Raw genomic sequence first — 13,211 nt, forward strand, 5'->3', positions numbered from 1 at the left:
ATTGGCACTGCTTGAGAGTGATAAATCCCTGCTTTTGCAAGGACAATAAACCTACTGTAAAAAAAAAAAAAAAAAGAGCATATATTACCTCAAACTGTATGCAAACAAGCACATTAGCTCATTAAAAACTCCCTTTATGTGCATCTAAATAATTTACAGCTTCATTGAGGCACTTGATTGTTACAATATTGAATTTTTATATATACTGTTCTGCGATTAGCAGCTGGTTTGGTCACATTTTGCTGTTGGAAAAAAATAGAACATATTTGGGGGACAGGAATTACTTTGAAGGTCCATGACACTGAAGGTGAAAGCCCTGTTCAGTTTCTGCATAAAGAGTGTAATATGCTGACAGCTGGAGCACTACCAAATATTGGATGTGAATGAACACCCTCCTGGTTAAATCATTTGTTTATCAAATTAATACGCCTTGACAAAAAGGTGACAGCTCTGTCCAGATGGAAATTTCCGGGGGGAGGTCAGCTACAGCTACCAAACTTAACTGAGATACAAAACATTCAATAATTGCACTTAAAAGTCCCATTCTGATTGTGACCAGAAGTTATTTTGTATTTTGTACAAACAACACAATGAACGCCTTAGAATTCCATGTCGCTTTTTGCTGAATTTACCAACTATGACATGGAGTTTTGTTCCCCATGCAGCGACAAAAACAGCACAAATTTGCTCGAGCTCTGACTCATTCCACTTTGCAGCTGTGCCAACAAAAATCATTACAGTGGTTGTTGAAAAATTGTTATCCAGCTCAACAGTGTCCTTACAGGTGGTAAATACACGGGCTCCCAGCTAAGTTTAACATACTTGATTTTTGGTGAGTTCCCCACTTTTCCACTAAAGCCAAACAACAAGTCAAACTTGGCAATCTATACCAACTCGCCAATTCCTGTTAGTCAGAGTGCCCCTTGGATAAGCTGACTGTATATAAACTCTTCTGTCCTGTACCCAGTACTGAGCTGGCTGCAGAACAGCTAAACAGTGGAGATTATTACCTTAGTGGAGGTCGAAACTCTTTCCTGTTATTCCTAAGCATCCTAGCTGGCAAAAACACGCTCAATTCAGGATTTCTGTTCAATATGTTGTCTTTGGCCGAGACTCACCGCGTTAATATTCATATTATTTGACTTGGCCACCGACTCCAGCTATGCTATCTTTATTTGATATGTTTATGAGGAATAGAGTGTTTATAATGTTGCGCAATGGTTCTGACTGGAATTCTGATATGAGGAGGTCATGTCAACAAACCATTTATCTCCAAAACATTTTACAGTGGTCACTATTGTTAGAAACGTGTCCTTTTTCAGTTGTTGCTATCGCAGGAGAAACGCAGACATCCAGTCTCTTCAGTACTGTATATCACAGACTGTAAGAATGCCAGAAAGCAAGTCACATCTGAACACGTTTCTGGTGTCACGGCAACCTCACAGATAGCCTTGTGGTGTTGCCAAATATGGGTGGCTACACTTCTCTTATTACGGTAAGATTTAGACCTGAAATCATGCGAAAAGCATCTCGTTTAATACAGAAGCTCAGTCTCACGCACAGACACATGCACGCACATGGGGCTTAGCTTGACTACCACATGCTGCTTCGCATTTCCTGACCTGTCCTCAATGCGTTTCTAAACTTCTTCCTCGCTTCACATCGAAGCCCCCCTGCTTGGCGCGTATCCCACCACCTATCTCATCTTCCATTATTTACCTTGTGTCTTTCATTTCACCTCAGGTTTCATTTTTTTTTTTTTTGGTGGGGGGGTGGATGAAAATTCTTCCTTTCATCCTCATCTGCTCGTTGTGCTGCTCTCCTTCCTCTTCCTGACACAAACTACCTAGTAATTAAAACACTCATGGTCAATTGAGCAAATCATTGCACAGTATGCCACACCTGAGTTAACGGGAGGTGGAAAATAAAACTCTACCCCGGCTCGTACACACATATACGCACGCACTACTTGTCGCCCGCAATCAGGGCGCACACCGTCATTATGAATCATTTATGGCCTTTTACGGCAGCAGAGAACAATCCGAGGCATTTACAAGCAACCGCACATCTACGCAGCCACTCGCACACATACACACATGCATGCAACCTTTTTTTTTTCTTCTTTTTATTGCTGTCATGCAGCCTAGAGCTCTGCAGTGTCCAGGTGTTTCCAGGCCCCTGCAGCTGTTGACAGCAAAAAAGAATCTGTCCATCTGTGGGTGGCGGTATCCAAGCAGGCGGCACCAGCCACCCCTGGGATCAGAGGTCGCATGTTTGATGTCACTTTCAGACTAGAGGTCACACCTCTGCCGAGGCTTCGTGCTGCCGGTGCCTACTCCTCGACACACATCAGTCTTCAAAGAAAAATTTTTTACTTGAGAGCTGTTGGGTGTGTAAGTCTTCCAGGCGGCTGAATGCGCACTGTAGCAAGTCATCAAGTATAATCTTCAAAACACAAAATTCTCTTTTTTATTTCTCTGTAAAGCAAACACAGACCTACACAGAGAGGCACCCGCAAAGTAAACCTGAACATGTGTGTATGCAGTACAATCTGAGACATTCCAGCTCTAACTGGTAAGCTAGACCGCCTGTCGGAAAGAGCGCAACAGTGACGGTTGGTGGGGATTTAAGCTGCTGAATGATTAGGACCAGTTCTTTGGCAGTTTTATTCCCTTCTGTGGTAAACACAGCATTTAGAGCAATTAAGTCAATGGCTCTAAAACATCAACCTTTGCACTTTGCCCAATGTTTCCACTTTAACTGCAGCAGCTTATTTTCATCCTCTTTCTTTCCCCCCTTCGTCTCTTCTCCCTTTTTCAGAGCGGATGTCCCCGTGACACTCGATCGTAGTAAAAGTACAACAAAGTGTGAAATGACGCCACGCGCCCACACAGGGACATGCTATGTACGTAAATGCACATAACGTATCAAAATGCCTAAAATGAGCCCTTGTTGAGCAATGTTTATTTTCCTTTTTCCCCCCTGTGTGTGATTTTTATGAGTGTTAAGACTGCCTTGGTGAAGAGAGGAGGAGGACAGAGCAAAACAGAAGGGCTGCACGTTGTTCTAAAGAAAAGTGCAATGCCAAAAAGAAGTACATGTGCATTGTTTTGCATACGCTGTTTGATAAAAAAAAAGTCTAATTTGAAATCCAGGCAGTCCTTCTGAAAATCTTATGTTCAAGCAAATCCCAGTGAAGGAATATGAGTCAGAATTTCAGTAATACGCTTTTATAATTACACTACACAGAATGAATAACAATGCACTTTTGCCACCAAGAGCCTGCTCTGCGCGAAGGGTATGGAAACAAATGCCGACTACATTACGAGCAATCTCTAAACTCTAATGAATGTTATATTGATCCCGAAAAAGTTGTTTATCAAGAAGTAAAGGGAAAGCCAGGTTGATGAGCGCTGCCAGTAACAAGTTTTAAGAATTTGTTTTCCACAACATAAACAGAAGATTGAAAAGAAAAAAAAAAAAGTCATCAACTGGATAGGAATCCTATCCTCGGGGAAATAAAACAAAAAAAATAAAAAAAATCTGCATGTCATCAATGGCAAGCACAAAGGCAAGATAGCAAAAGAAAAGAAAAAGGCCTGGGACACAAACTTTGTGTCCTTTAAAGATTGGACAGATGAAGTACTCAAGAGTGGTGCAAATTATGTGAGTCCACGAGACAAGCTGCACTTTAAACCCTCACCCACTAAGGATCAATCTTTCTCACACCTCTGAATCACTCCGTTTCTCCTGCAGCCACTCCACACTGTCTTCATCACAGTGAAAGGTACTGGCATATAAATTGTAAATTTATGGCCGTTCAAGAGTTTTGGTTGTCCGTGGAAAGTTTGTTCCCCATAAAGATTTAGCACTCAAGATTCCGCCGGCCTTCTCACAGACAACTCGAGGTGACGTATGGACCCTCATACGCACACACATGCATGCACGAATCTGCAAACACACACACGTGTAGTGTAACTCGAGCCTCTCAGTATCAACCACACCACAAGTACACTAACAAGACTCTAGTGCCTCCTAAAAGCTTCAAAACACCTGAGACAGACAGACACACACACACACACACACACACACACACGTGCATACTTCAGAATAAGATTTTTTCTCACTACCATGTGTTGACACCTTTAGAAAACAGCCTGAACTCCATTTCCACACACATACACACTCACACACACACACACACACACACACTCACACACACACACTGATAATGCCAACTCTGTTGACAAAGTCCCAGCTCACATGGTAGTACTGCAGCCAAACTCCCATGGCATCTGTGATATCTATAGAGCTGCAGTCCCTGAAGGACAGTCCTCCTTAGATCACATTCTCAAGCAACTGAATCAAGCTGTTCTCGGTGCTCTTAAGAAGCAAGCGGATTGAAAAAAGGCTCACCGTTCGAGGGTGTTTCGGAGTTGCTAATCACAGGTTAAATGCAGCATTGTTACGCTAATGCAAGCACATCTTTCACGGGCCCACCTGCCCAGCTGTGTTTTGGTCTCTCTGCATGCAGATCTATGTTTTGTTTGTGTGGGTGTGTGTAGGTGTCTGACCTTTGAGGATGACCTCCAGTTCGTCTCGTAAGATGTCAAAGGTGCTGTATCTAAAGCTGGTCTCTGGGATAATGTTCTTTTTAAGCCAACCGCCACAGGCATACTGGTAGAAGTTGTCACAGGGGTCCACGCTGGCATCCATGTTCTCAATGAGACGAGATGCTGTATGGACAGAGAGAAAACAAGCTCCGGGAACTGGAGGAAGTATGTACCAATAGAAACCATACTGCAGGATATAGAGGCACGATGTGAAATTAACCAACACAAATTATATGAATCATTGCTCGCGGCTTGCTCTATTTTAAGTATACACCAGTGAGGTTTGAGCAAAAAATCACAGTGCTGTTACTGTCGCAGCTCCAGTTTTGAATGGTTTTTAATGCAGCTCTGGACAAAATGAAACACTGTTCAACACTTTTTGTTGATCTTTCAAAGGCATTTAATGCGATTGATCATGTCTTGCTTTTAAAAAGACTTCAAAGTATTTGTTTTAGACTCCAGGACAGACAGCAGTGTTGGGCGACCAGAAAAAAAAAGGTGCCCCACAAGGCTCAATCTTGGGGTCTACTCTGTTCACCCTCTATGTAGATCACTTTGTCTCCTTTGTATTCAGTTGTAATGTACATCTCTATGCTGACGACACAATATTGTACTGCACAAATTAGTTCTCAATGCAGATAAAACCAAATACATGATTTTGACTGCAGCCAAAAACATTGCAAGCTGGTCATCTTTCCTCTAATTGGTACAAATATTAAAGCGTCACAGAATACAAAGTTTGAACAGATGAGAAGCCAGTTATTAAATATCATGTGTCCATCCTTGTGACTAAACTATGACAAGAAAAGGGTTTCTTTTACAGGAATATATCATGTTTCCCACTGCATTTTAGAAAAAATACATTGAAGCACCGTATCAGCGTTAGACTATGGTGGTGTTTTGTACATAAACACATCAGAGGCAACTCTCAAGCCCCTGTTTATCACTCTGCCTTCACATTTATTACTGTTGATAGTGATAATACTCATCACTGTGAGCTGATGCTTCCTCCCTCTCTGTAGGGTGTGACATCTACTGAGTTTTATTTATTTATAAGGCTCTTACTGCTTTTTTACCCCCTTATATTACCTCATTACTGTCTTTTAATGTGGGCCCCTACTGAACCCCCTCAAATGATTGGATTACTCTGCGGGGGACTGCTTGTTTTTTGTTTTTGTTTTTTTGAAATGGAAAATCTAGTTTTACCCACTTTGAACCTGTTACCTGGAATAACCTGCAGAACAATTTGAAGCTGGCCTCATTTCTATTCTTTGGGCAGTCATTTTATCTTATTTTAGTTCAAACTGTTCTAGTTGATTCATTTGTTTTTTTTAAGTGCAAATGTTCTGACTAATGCCTTTTCTAATTATTTTGCTTCTAACTGTGCTTTTCAATAGTTAGTCAAGTTTGTTATTGGCATGCCTACATGTGCACTGTAAATGAAGCCTCTCAATGTACTGAGTTTAAATAAGAATGTAATGAATGAATGAATGAATGAATGAATGAATGAATTAGAAATGCTTTAGAAATACTGCACTGTGTATCTGAATAGGCCAGCAACCAGTTGGCAACTATTACATATTCTGTTGCACAAGTGGAGGTCAATGATGCCGACTACATCACCATTTCATATTTTGGGAAATGCAGCTATTCACTCTCTTCTTAAGCGTGAGAGAAGATCAACACCGCTGGGATATGAACCTGTTCAATACAAGGATGCAGCCAACAGCTTGTTGGCTTAGTTTAGCATAAATACTGGAAATAGGAAAGCAGCTCTGTCTTAAGGTAACAAAACCCACCTTCACCTCGAAAGTGCACTGAGCTCACTTTCTACATCACGAACACTATATTCTGCTTGTTTAACCTGCATGAAAATGATATTACAGGACATATTATATGGGTCTATTTCTTCCTCAAAATTAAGCTTACCAAAATGTCAAGACATACATTTGCTCTCCCATAAATAAAACTAAACATGTCAGTTTTATGCTTCTCTGTGCATGGACAGAACAATTTGATCTAATGCATTAATTAGTGAACTCTGAGGTGCTCCCCTTGTTTCCAGGAATCACGCAAAGCCAAGCCTAACCAGCTGCTGGCTGAGGTCTTGTAACAAATGCACAGATGCAAGGGTGGAATTGATCTTCTCATATAACGACCAGCAAGAAACTGCTTTTGCTAGTTGCTGAATAACCTGGAGAAAAGCGCAGGTGAGGTCTAGGACCACCTAAAGCCTTGGATGTTTGCCAGAATACTTGATGTAGTTCTAATAGGACTAGCCAACTGTAGCGCATTTGAAAATCAAATGTGGTTTCCGACAAAACAAAGGACTTCTCTGCTTTTCCGTTCATGAAAATGCACACAGAGTATATTACTTTGAGCCATTTGCAAAGATAAAACAGTATAATGACACTAATTGGGCTCAGTTCAGCACCACTACTGGAATCTTAGCTTCTTTGAGCAGCAATTAAATTACACGAGGCAGCTCAGACATCTCTTGTGACAAAGCTGTCTTTCAAATCTGACTGAATTGGGACACTGGCTCCCTAAAAACGAATTTGAAATGAATTGGCATCTGTTGCTGGAAAACCAGAGGTAGAGTTTTATCACTAATTTACACATGCAGTTTTTTTTGTTCATGATAAATAAACAGTTTTTTTTTTGCCACTGAAGTGAGAAAAAAGTGACAAGATTTGATGTTATATTGAAGAAGCTGGAGACAGTCGAGTGTTTTTGCTTAAAATATGAAGAAAAGAAGCGTTGAGATACTGATCTATACGTATTAATTGGGAGGAATGCTGGAATAACAGCAGCATAATGTATCAGAAAATGGGTTTGTGTGGTATAAACGAAGGTCTCGACTCATTACGGCAGCCATGCGGTCAATGAGAGCTTACAGTTGAGCAACACTAAACTTGAATATGTCGAAATGCTTCAGTGTTGGACAGATGTTGCATACGTATTGTTTGGATTTGCTTAAGCTGTATATACATGCCTATTACCGCTTTCTCAGTTTCTCTTGCAGATTTGTTCAGGGGTGATCCGAGAACAATACGCCTTTGCTTGTCTGTGCTGATCAGGACTTTTTTCTTTGATCACTGTTTTGACTTAGAGGAAGCATATTCACAGTTGAAGTGGCTATTTTCTCTAAATAAGTCTGAAATCCCTGGGCTTCTGCAGCGGTCTCAATTTTTCCATTCTGTCTTCCTCAGAGAGAAAGAAAAAAAATCTAAGCCTTCACAAAGAGACACTAAAGACAACACACAAACAAACACACACTGCTTACCTGACTGCGTGCAGTCTGCCGTGGTGCAGATTTCATCTACAGGAAAATGCAAAACAAATCATCACTCAGAGGGTTTTTTTTTTTTTTTTGCACTCATCAGTCATTATGTCAGATGCTCATTCTCTCCTTCCTATTCTCCTTGATTTCTTTGCCATCGCTCTTGCACACATAAGTGTTGCTTTCACTCTGTCAGAAAGAATCCAGGCGCTAAAGTGTCGATCAAAGTGAATCTGACATGTACTGACACACCAGCAAACTGCCGTATAACTTTAAATACACTCCTCGGCGTGTTACGTGTGAATGCCCGTGATGTGAACACGGTTGAGCGCACACGTCGCCACAAACACAAGCAAGTCACTGAACTTTCTTGTTTTTTTCTGACATGGCAGTTTACACATTTATCAAGTGCAAGACTGCAAAAACCAATAATAGCTCAACACACACACACACATAAGCAGTCCTAATCACTTTTCTGTTGGATTTTTTTTGCATTAACCTGCTGAACCTCGCAGTTGTTCCGGTTGTTAACAATTAATGTTTACATCTATTAATGATCTGCTTATTATCAATGCTAATCTAATGCTTGCACATAGGTTTCTTGGACTTACTAATGATTTACGAAACATTTAATACAAAATTGGAAAATGAGCCTCGTGCCAGCTTAATGATTTTGACATTTAAGAGCAAAAAACAAACTCTGATTAACAAAATAATAATAATGAAGCAGGGACATTGATCTGAAGCATTGGTTTCCCATGGCGAGGAAATGGTGCGGGGCTTTCGGTTCAATTTCTCGGTTCCTCTATGCATAATCCATTCCTCATAATCTGAAGTGATGGCATTTAGAGCAAAAATAAACACTACACACTTCTCCATAATTCGCACAAAAAAGTCGAAAATTTGAATCATCACACTGTTTTTTCAGGTGTTGTATGAAAATGCCTGAGAACACAGAGGAAAACTCCTTGGCACACTTGTTTTCTTCTTTCTGTCTCAGTGGCTGTACTTTTGCACTGTGCTCTAAAAGCACCCAGCTCGAGTGTCTTCTATCACCTGAACAAAGTACTGCTCTTCAGCTCGCTCCTTTGGGCTTACCATTAACCATGAACTCTGGAGCTAGAAGTGATGCCCAGTGCGTGTACACAGTTTAAAGGCAATCTTTCAAAGTTTTGAGAAGTTCACTTCATATTGTGGCGGCAAGAATACAAAAAAAAAACGACCAAAAAAGCACTCAATAGCTGTCAAGAAGAGTTTAAATTACATGATGCCCTTGTTTTGATCAGACTGCTTTTTGTCAGGTTCATCAAACATTCCTCAACGTGAGCCAGACAAAGATTAAAGAAGTCTTTTATTTTCTTTTCAAGGAGCTACTTGGGGGTTTTTAGACACCTCACAAAACCTCTACAACTAGAGCACTCACCGGTCTTCTGTGTGGCGAACAGGATGATGAGGGCGACGATGACGATGAAGAGCAATGAGACAATGGTAATGAGGCCGATCTCCAACGAGGTCCAGCGGGGCTTCTTAGCCGATTTGGGGGTGTTGGTCTCTGTCATTCTCGGGTCTCCTCCTTCAGCTGCCGCCTGTATCAACTCACCTAAAGAGAGCCGGGAGAAGTGAAATCTGAAAGGATGAAGCAACTGAGAGGAAATGAATCAGCAACCACTGTAATGATCCCTTAATGGTGATTTATTAGGCCAACGTGTCTAAACATATCCTGGTTCCTTAAAATGAGGATGTGTAGCTTCTCTCTGGTTTGTGTCATCCCAAACCGAACAATATCTGGTCTTACGCTGCGGGTTGCACAAGATAAAGCAGTCACATAGGCCTTCTGAGGAACTGGGAACTACTGTTTTCTGATATCATTCATCAATTCACAAATTTTCAAAACTAATGAGGAAATAATCAGTAGTTGCATCCCTAAAACTAAGGGATTTAGACACCATAGGTGTTAAAATAAAAGTACAATTCCAATATAAAGCCCTCATCTGACTCTTGAAAACTCTAAATGAACACAAGCGCTTTCATCTCTTCAGTGTCATTTAAAAACCAGCACTGATAATGAATTTTTAAAGTCATCAAGCAAAAAGTCACCTGCTGGTTGCAGCTTTTTAAATCTGACTATTTTGGCACTTTGGCACACACTATTTTCAAATGAAATCTATTAACGCTGGCATTAATACAGCAAAGATTCTGTAAGGTCTTCTGAGTTCTTAAGCGCACTCAGAAGAAAGCAAGCAGAAAGAGTTAAAGGGAGATGAAAGACACATGACAGTGATAGGAGGACAAATGAGAGGAAAAAGACACAGCAAAGCAACATTTTTTTTTTCTTTTTAAAAACCAGTCTTGGAGCGAAAGGTGAGAACAATGGAAGTTCTTACCCCTAGTGGCCGTACACTCCAGACACAAAACAACAAAACAAAACAAAACAAGAAACACACACTTCTGACGAACAGAAAACAAGACCTCTTCCTCAGCTCTTCACCGTGCACCAGTAGTTGTTTTTCCTCTCAGGGGCCAAGGAGGAACTTTACAAAGTTCATGCAACAAAGCAGGTCTATCTCCGAAGGCAATTAATCCCTAATCCTTTGACGACGGCGCACACTTGTGCAATCGCTGCACACAAACACTCATCACTCGTGCACACTTTAACAGGCCAGTGTCATGAGGTGTGGGTAGAGATGGGCGGGTTTTTGAGCGTGCAGGCTGAGATGAGAGCACTGCATGACCAAAGGGCAAAGTCATTCAGTTTCCTTTGAACCAACAGTCAGCTGCAGATGCGCATCCTCGTCCACATTAATCACACCAAACCACAATCTGGCTGCATGTTAAATTCCCTATCACTCCTCGTTATGAACGAAAACAATATGTCATTAAGGAGTAAACTTCCCTGATTTTGGTCATTACCCATCCTGATTAGCCATCATTCATCACACCAACCGCAACTCCCCCAACAGGCTGCTTTTCCAAACTCCACACCAACAGTGAAGGCTTGCATGACATCACCACGGGACATGAGATTTACTGTAGCAAGGCGATGACTGGATTTGACTTTTACAGCTGAAAATATGACGGAAAAATGAGTGAGTGAAGGCATTAAAAAAAAATAAAAAATAAAGATGAAGCAGTCAGATGACACAAGCTGATATGTTAATCAGAACAGGAAGAGGAGGGGAGGCGGGTGCAGAAAGTTCGTCTGCGAGCAAACAGATCACCGTGACAGCAGTCCCACGGCTCTAATAAAACCATGTGTGCATGCCGGCATTGGAGATTTTGTAAATTATATTCATTCACTCTAATCCTGACACTTTGCATGCCAGGAAATCGAATGTCTGCGAGATTTATTCCGAAGGAAAAAGGAACATAAAGACGGTGTGGAGGAATGTGCAAACGGAGAGCAAGGGGGTTCGAAAACGGCGTCAAAATCTGAGTGGGACCCTGAGAAGTCCTAAATCATGTTTAAGTGACTCCCTCTCAGTGTGCTGAGGCATGTTAGGTATGAGGAGCACTTACTGTACTGTATCACTCGTGCTTTGTTTCTTTATCAGGAATTGGGGGGATTAAAGTCGGGGAAAAATGCTCATCCATTCAGTTAGGAGACCTGCTTGCATGACACCTTTGAGGATGTTTACTTTGTGAGAAGGAGGAACACCTAAAATGTGTTTTAATGCCGCTGCTCTGCTTGCAGGATGCAGTAAAGGCTTTTATTTCTTTGTATAATGTGACTCTGAGTGTGTTTTGAAAAAGGTATACGTGCTGCTGCATTTTGAAGATAATGGTTCATGAAAGGATGTTCCAGAAGTCTAACTTTTCTCTCTGTGTTTTTTCTTCTTTCTCCATTCTCTGTCTGTCTGTCTGTCATGATATATCTGAAACATAAATGGCCCCCATGTCTTGTGAGACCTCACAAACCCCTTCCAAATTAAAGCCATCATTCACCGAGACACCTGAAAACACTCATGAGTCTGCGCACACACACACACACATAGAGGCTACTTGCACAAAGTCACTTTTTTTTTCTTTTTTTTACAACCTACATCCATGTGAGCCGTGAACATGTCATACACCTAACTGAGTTTGAATAAGTACAGGAGTGTGGCCTACTTTAACTTAAAATAACACCTTCTCTGGGATATGAATTTCAGCGCAGGGCCTGTAGCTGCACACTGAAGAGTAAAATCATTTTTTGAAAGAAGAGTCCTGATGCCCAAAGGTGCTGTGATCTAGCTGAAATGAAGTCCACCTCTCAAATTGCTTTCCTAATGGTTTTTTTTCTAATAGCAGCGTGAATGCAATAGTAAAAATAACTTTTAAAGGGATATTACACCAAAAAAAAAAAAAAAAACTTACTGCAACATCACCCCCATGCAGCTGGAATGCAGTAAAACACTATCACCAAAAAAAAGTGAGCTCAGAAAGGTACCCAGCTGGACTTTCTCTTTTTTTTTCTTTTTATGTCTGATAAAATTATCAAACTCCAGTGATAAAAATATTCATCTGCAGCACACGCGGTGGTTCGCAGCCGAGCAACACGCAGCTAAATGCGTGCCAGCTCCTCATCTCCTGTTGCACGTCAGGAACTCCGAGGGGGGTGGCAGTGATCAACTGGTGCACGCTGCCCCGTGTCACCCAACCGGCAAACGCGCACACGCACACACACACACACGCACAAAAAAATAATTAATTCATAATATTTTTTTTTTCTTTTTAAATCCCAATAATGCGCACAGGCGGGCACCGACGCACGCAGATGGCACCGCGTTTGCAAGAGGCGCTCCGGCGTGCGTGAGCCACTTACCAGATATGTCGGGAAATTTTCGGTCGATGATATATATGGGCATCACATCCACTGATCAAACATCCAGCAAATCCACAGAGGGAGCGCGAACTGCTGATCAATCTGCCACAGACGATCTATTTGCTTCACCCCAGATTTCAAACAAGGCACCAAAAAAAAAAAAAAAAAACGATCCCGCCTCTCCTCCTTCTTCTTCTTCTTCTTCTCCTTCTTCTTCCTTTGGCTTTCTATTCTAGGAGTGCACATTCACACACACACACACACACACACACAAAAGCACACACACACACACGCAAACACTCACGCACAGACCCCTTCTCTACAACTACTGTACCACATCTACCCGGAGAGGAATCGCTGAATTCAAATGATCCATCAGGGTCCTGCGCGGCGCAATTGGTCAAGTGCGTGATCGGGAGATCCCATATTTATACAGCCGGTGACATGCGGCGAGGCAGTGAAGTAGCCTCCTGAAGTTCCCCCCGTCCGCAGAGACGCTGTCTCCTCCGGCAGG

General features: G+C 41.7%; 1 protein-coding gene across 1 annotated transcript in view; it reads right to left on the reverse strand.

Annotated features, from left to right (window-relative positions):
* Positions 1 to 12,878, reverse strand: part of LOC103370904 (neprilysin) — a 32,097-nt gene extending 19,219 nt beyond the window's left edge. The window contains exons 1-4 of the mRNA XM_008300094.1: positions 12,698 to 12,878; positions 9,320 to 9,496; positions 7,900 to 7,935; positions 4,575 to 4,736 (exon numbers count right to left, since the gene is read on the reverse strand). Coding sequence (XP_008298316.1) covers positions 4,575 to 4,736; positions 7,900 to 7,935; positions 9,320 to 9,496; positions 12,698 to 12,740 — 418 coding nt within the window. The 5' untranslated portion in view covers positions 12,741 to 12,878. The remainder of the gene's footprint in view (positions 1 to 4,574; positions 4,737 to 7,899; positions 7,936 to 9,319; positions 9,497 to 12,697) is intronic.
* Positions 12,879 to 13,211: the final 333 nt, after the last annotated feature.

Source organism: Stegastes partitus, unplaced genomic scaffold (genome assembly GCF_000690725.1).
Source record: "Stegastes partitus isolate 25-593 unplaced genomic scaffold, Stegastes_partitus-1.0.2 Scaffold1498, whole genome shotgun sequence".
In the NCBI taxonomy this organism is placed as follows: domain Eukaryota; kingdom Metazoa; phylum Chordata; class Actinopteri; family Pomacentridae; genus Stegastes; species Stegastes partitus.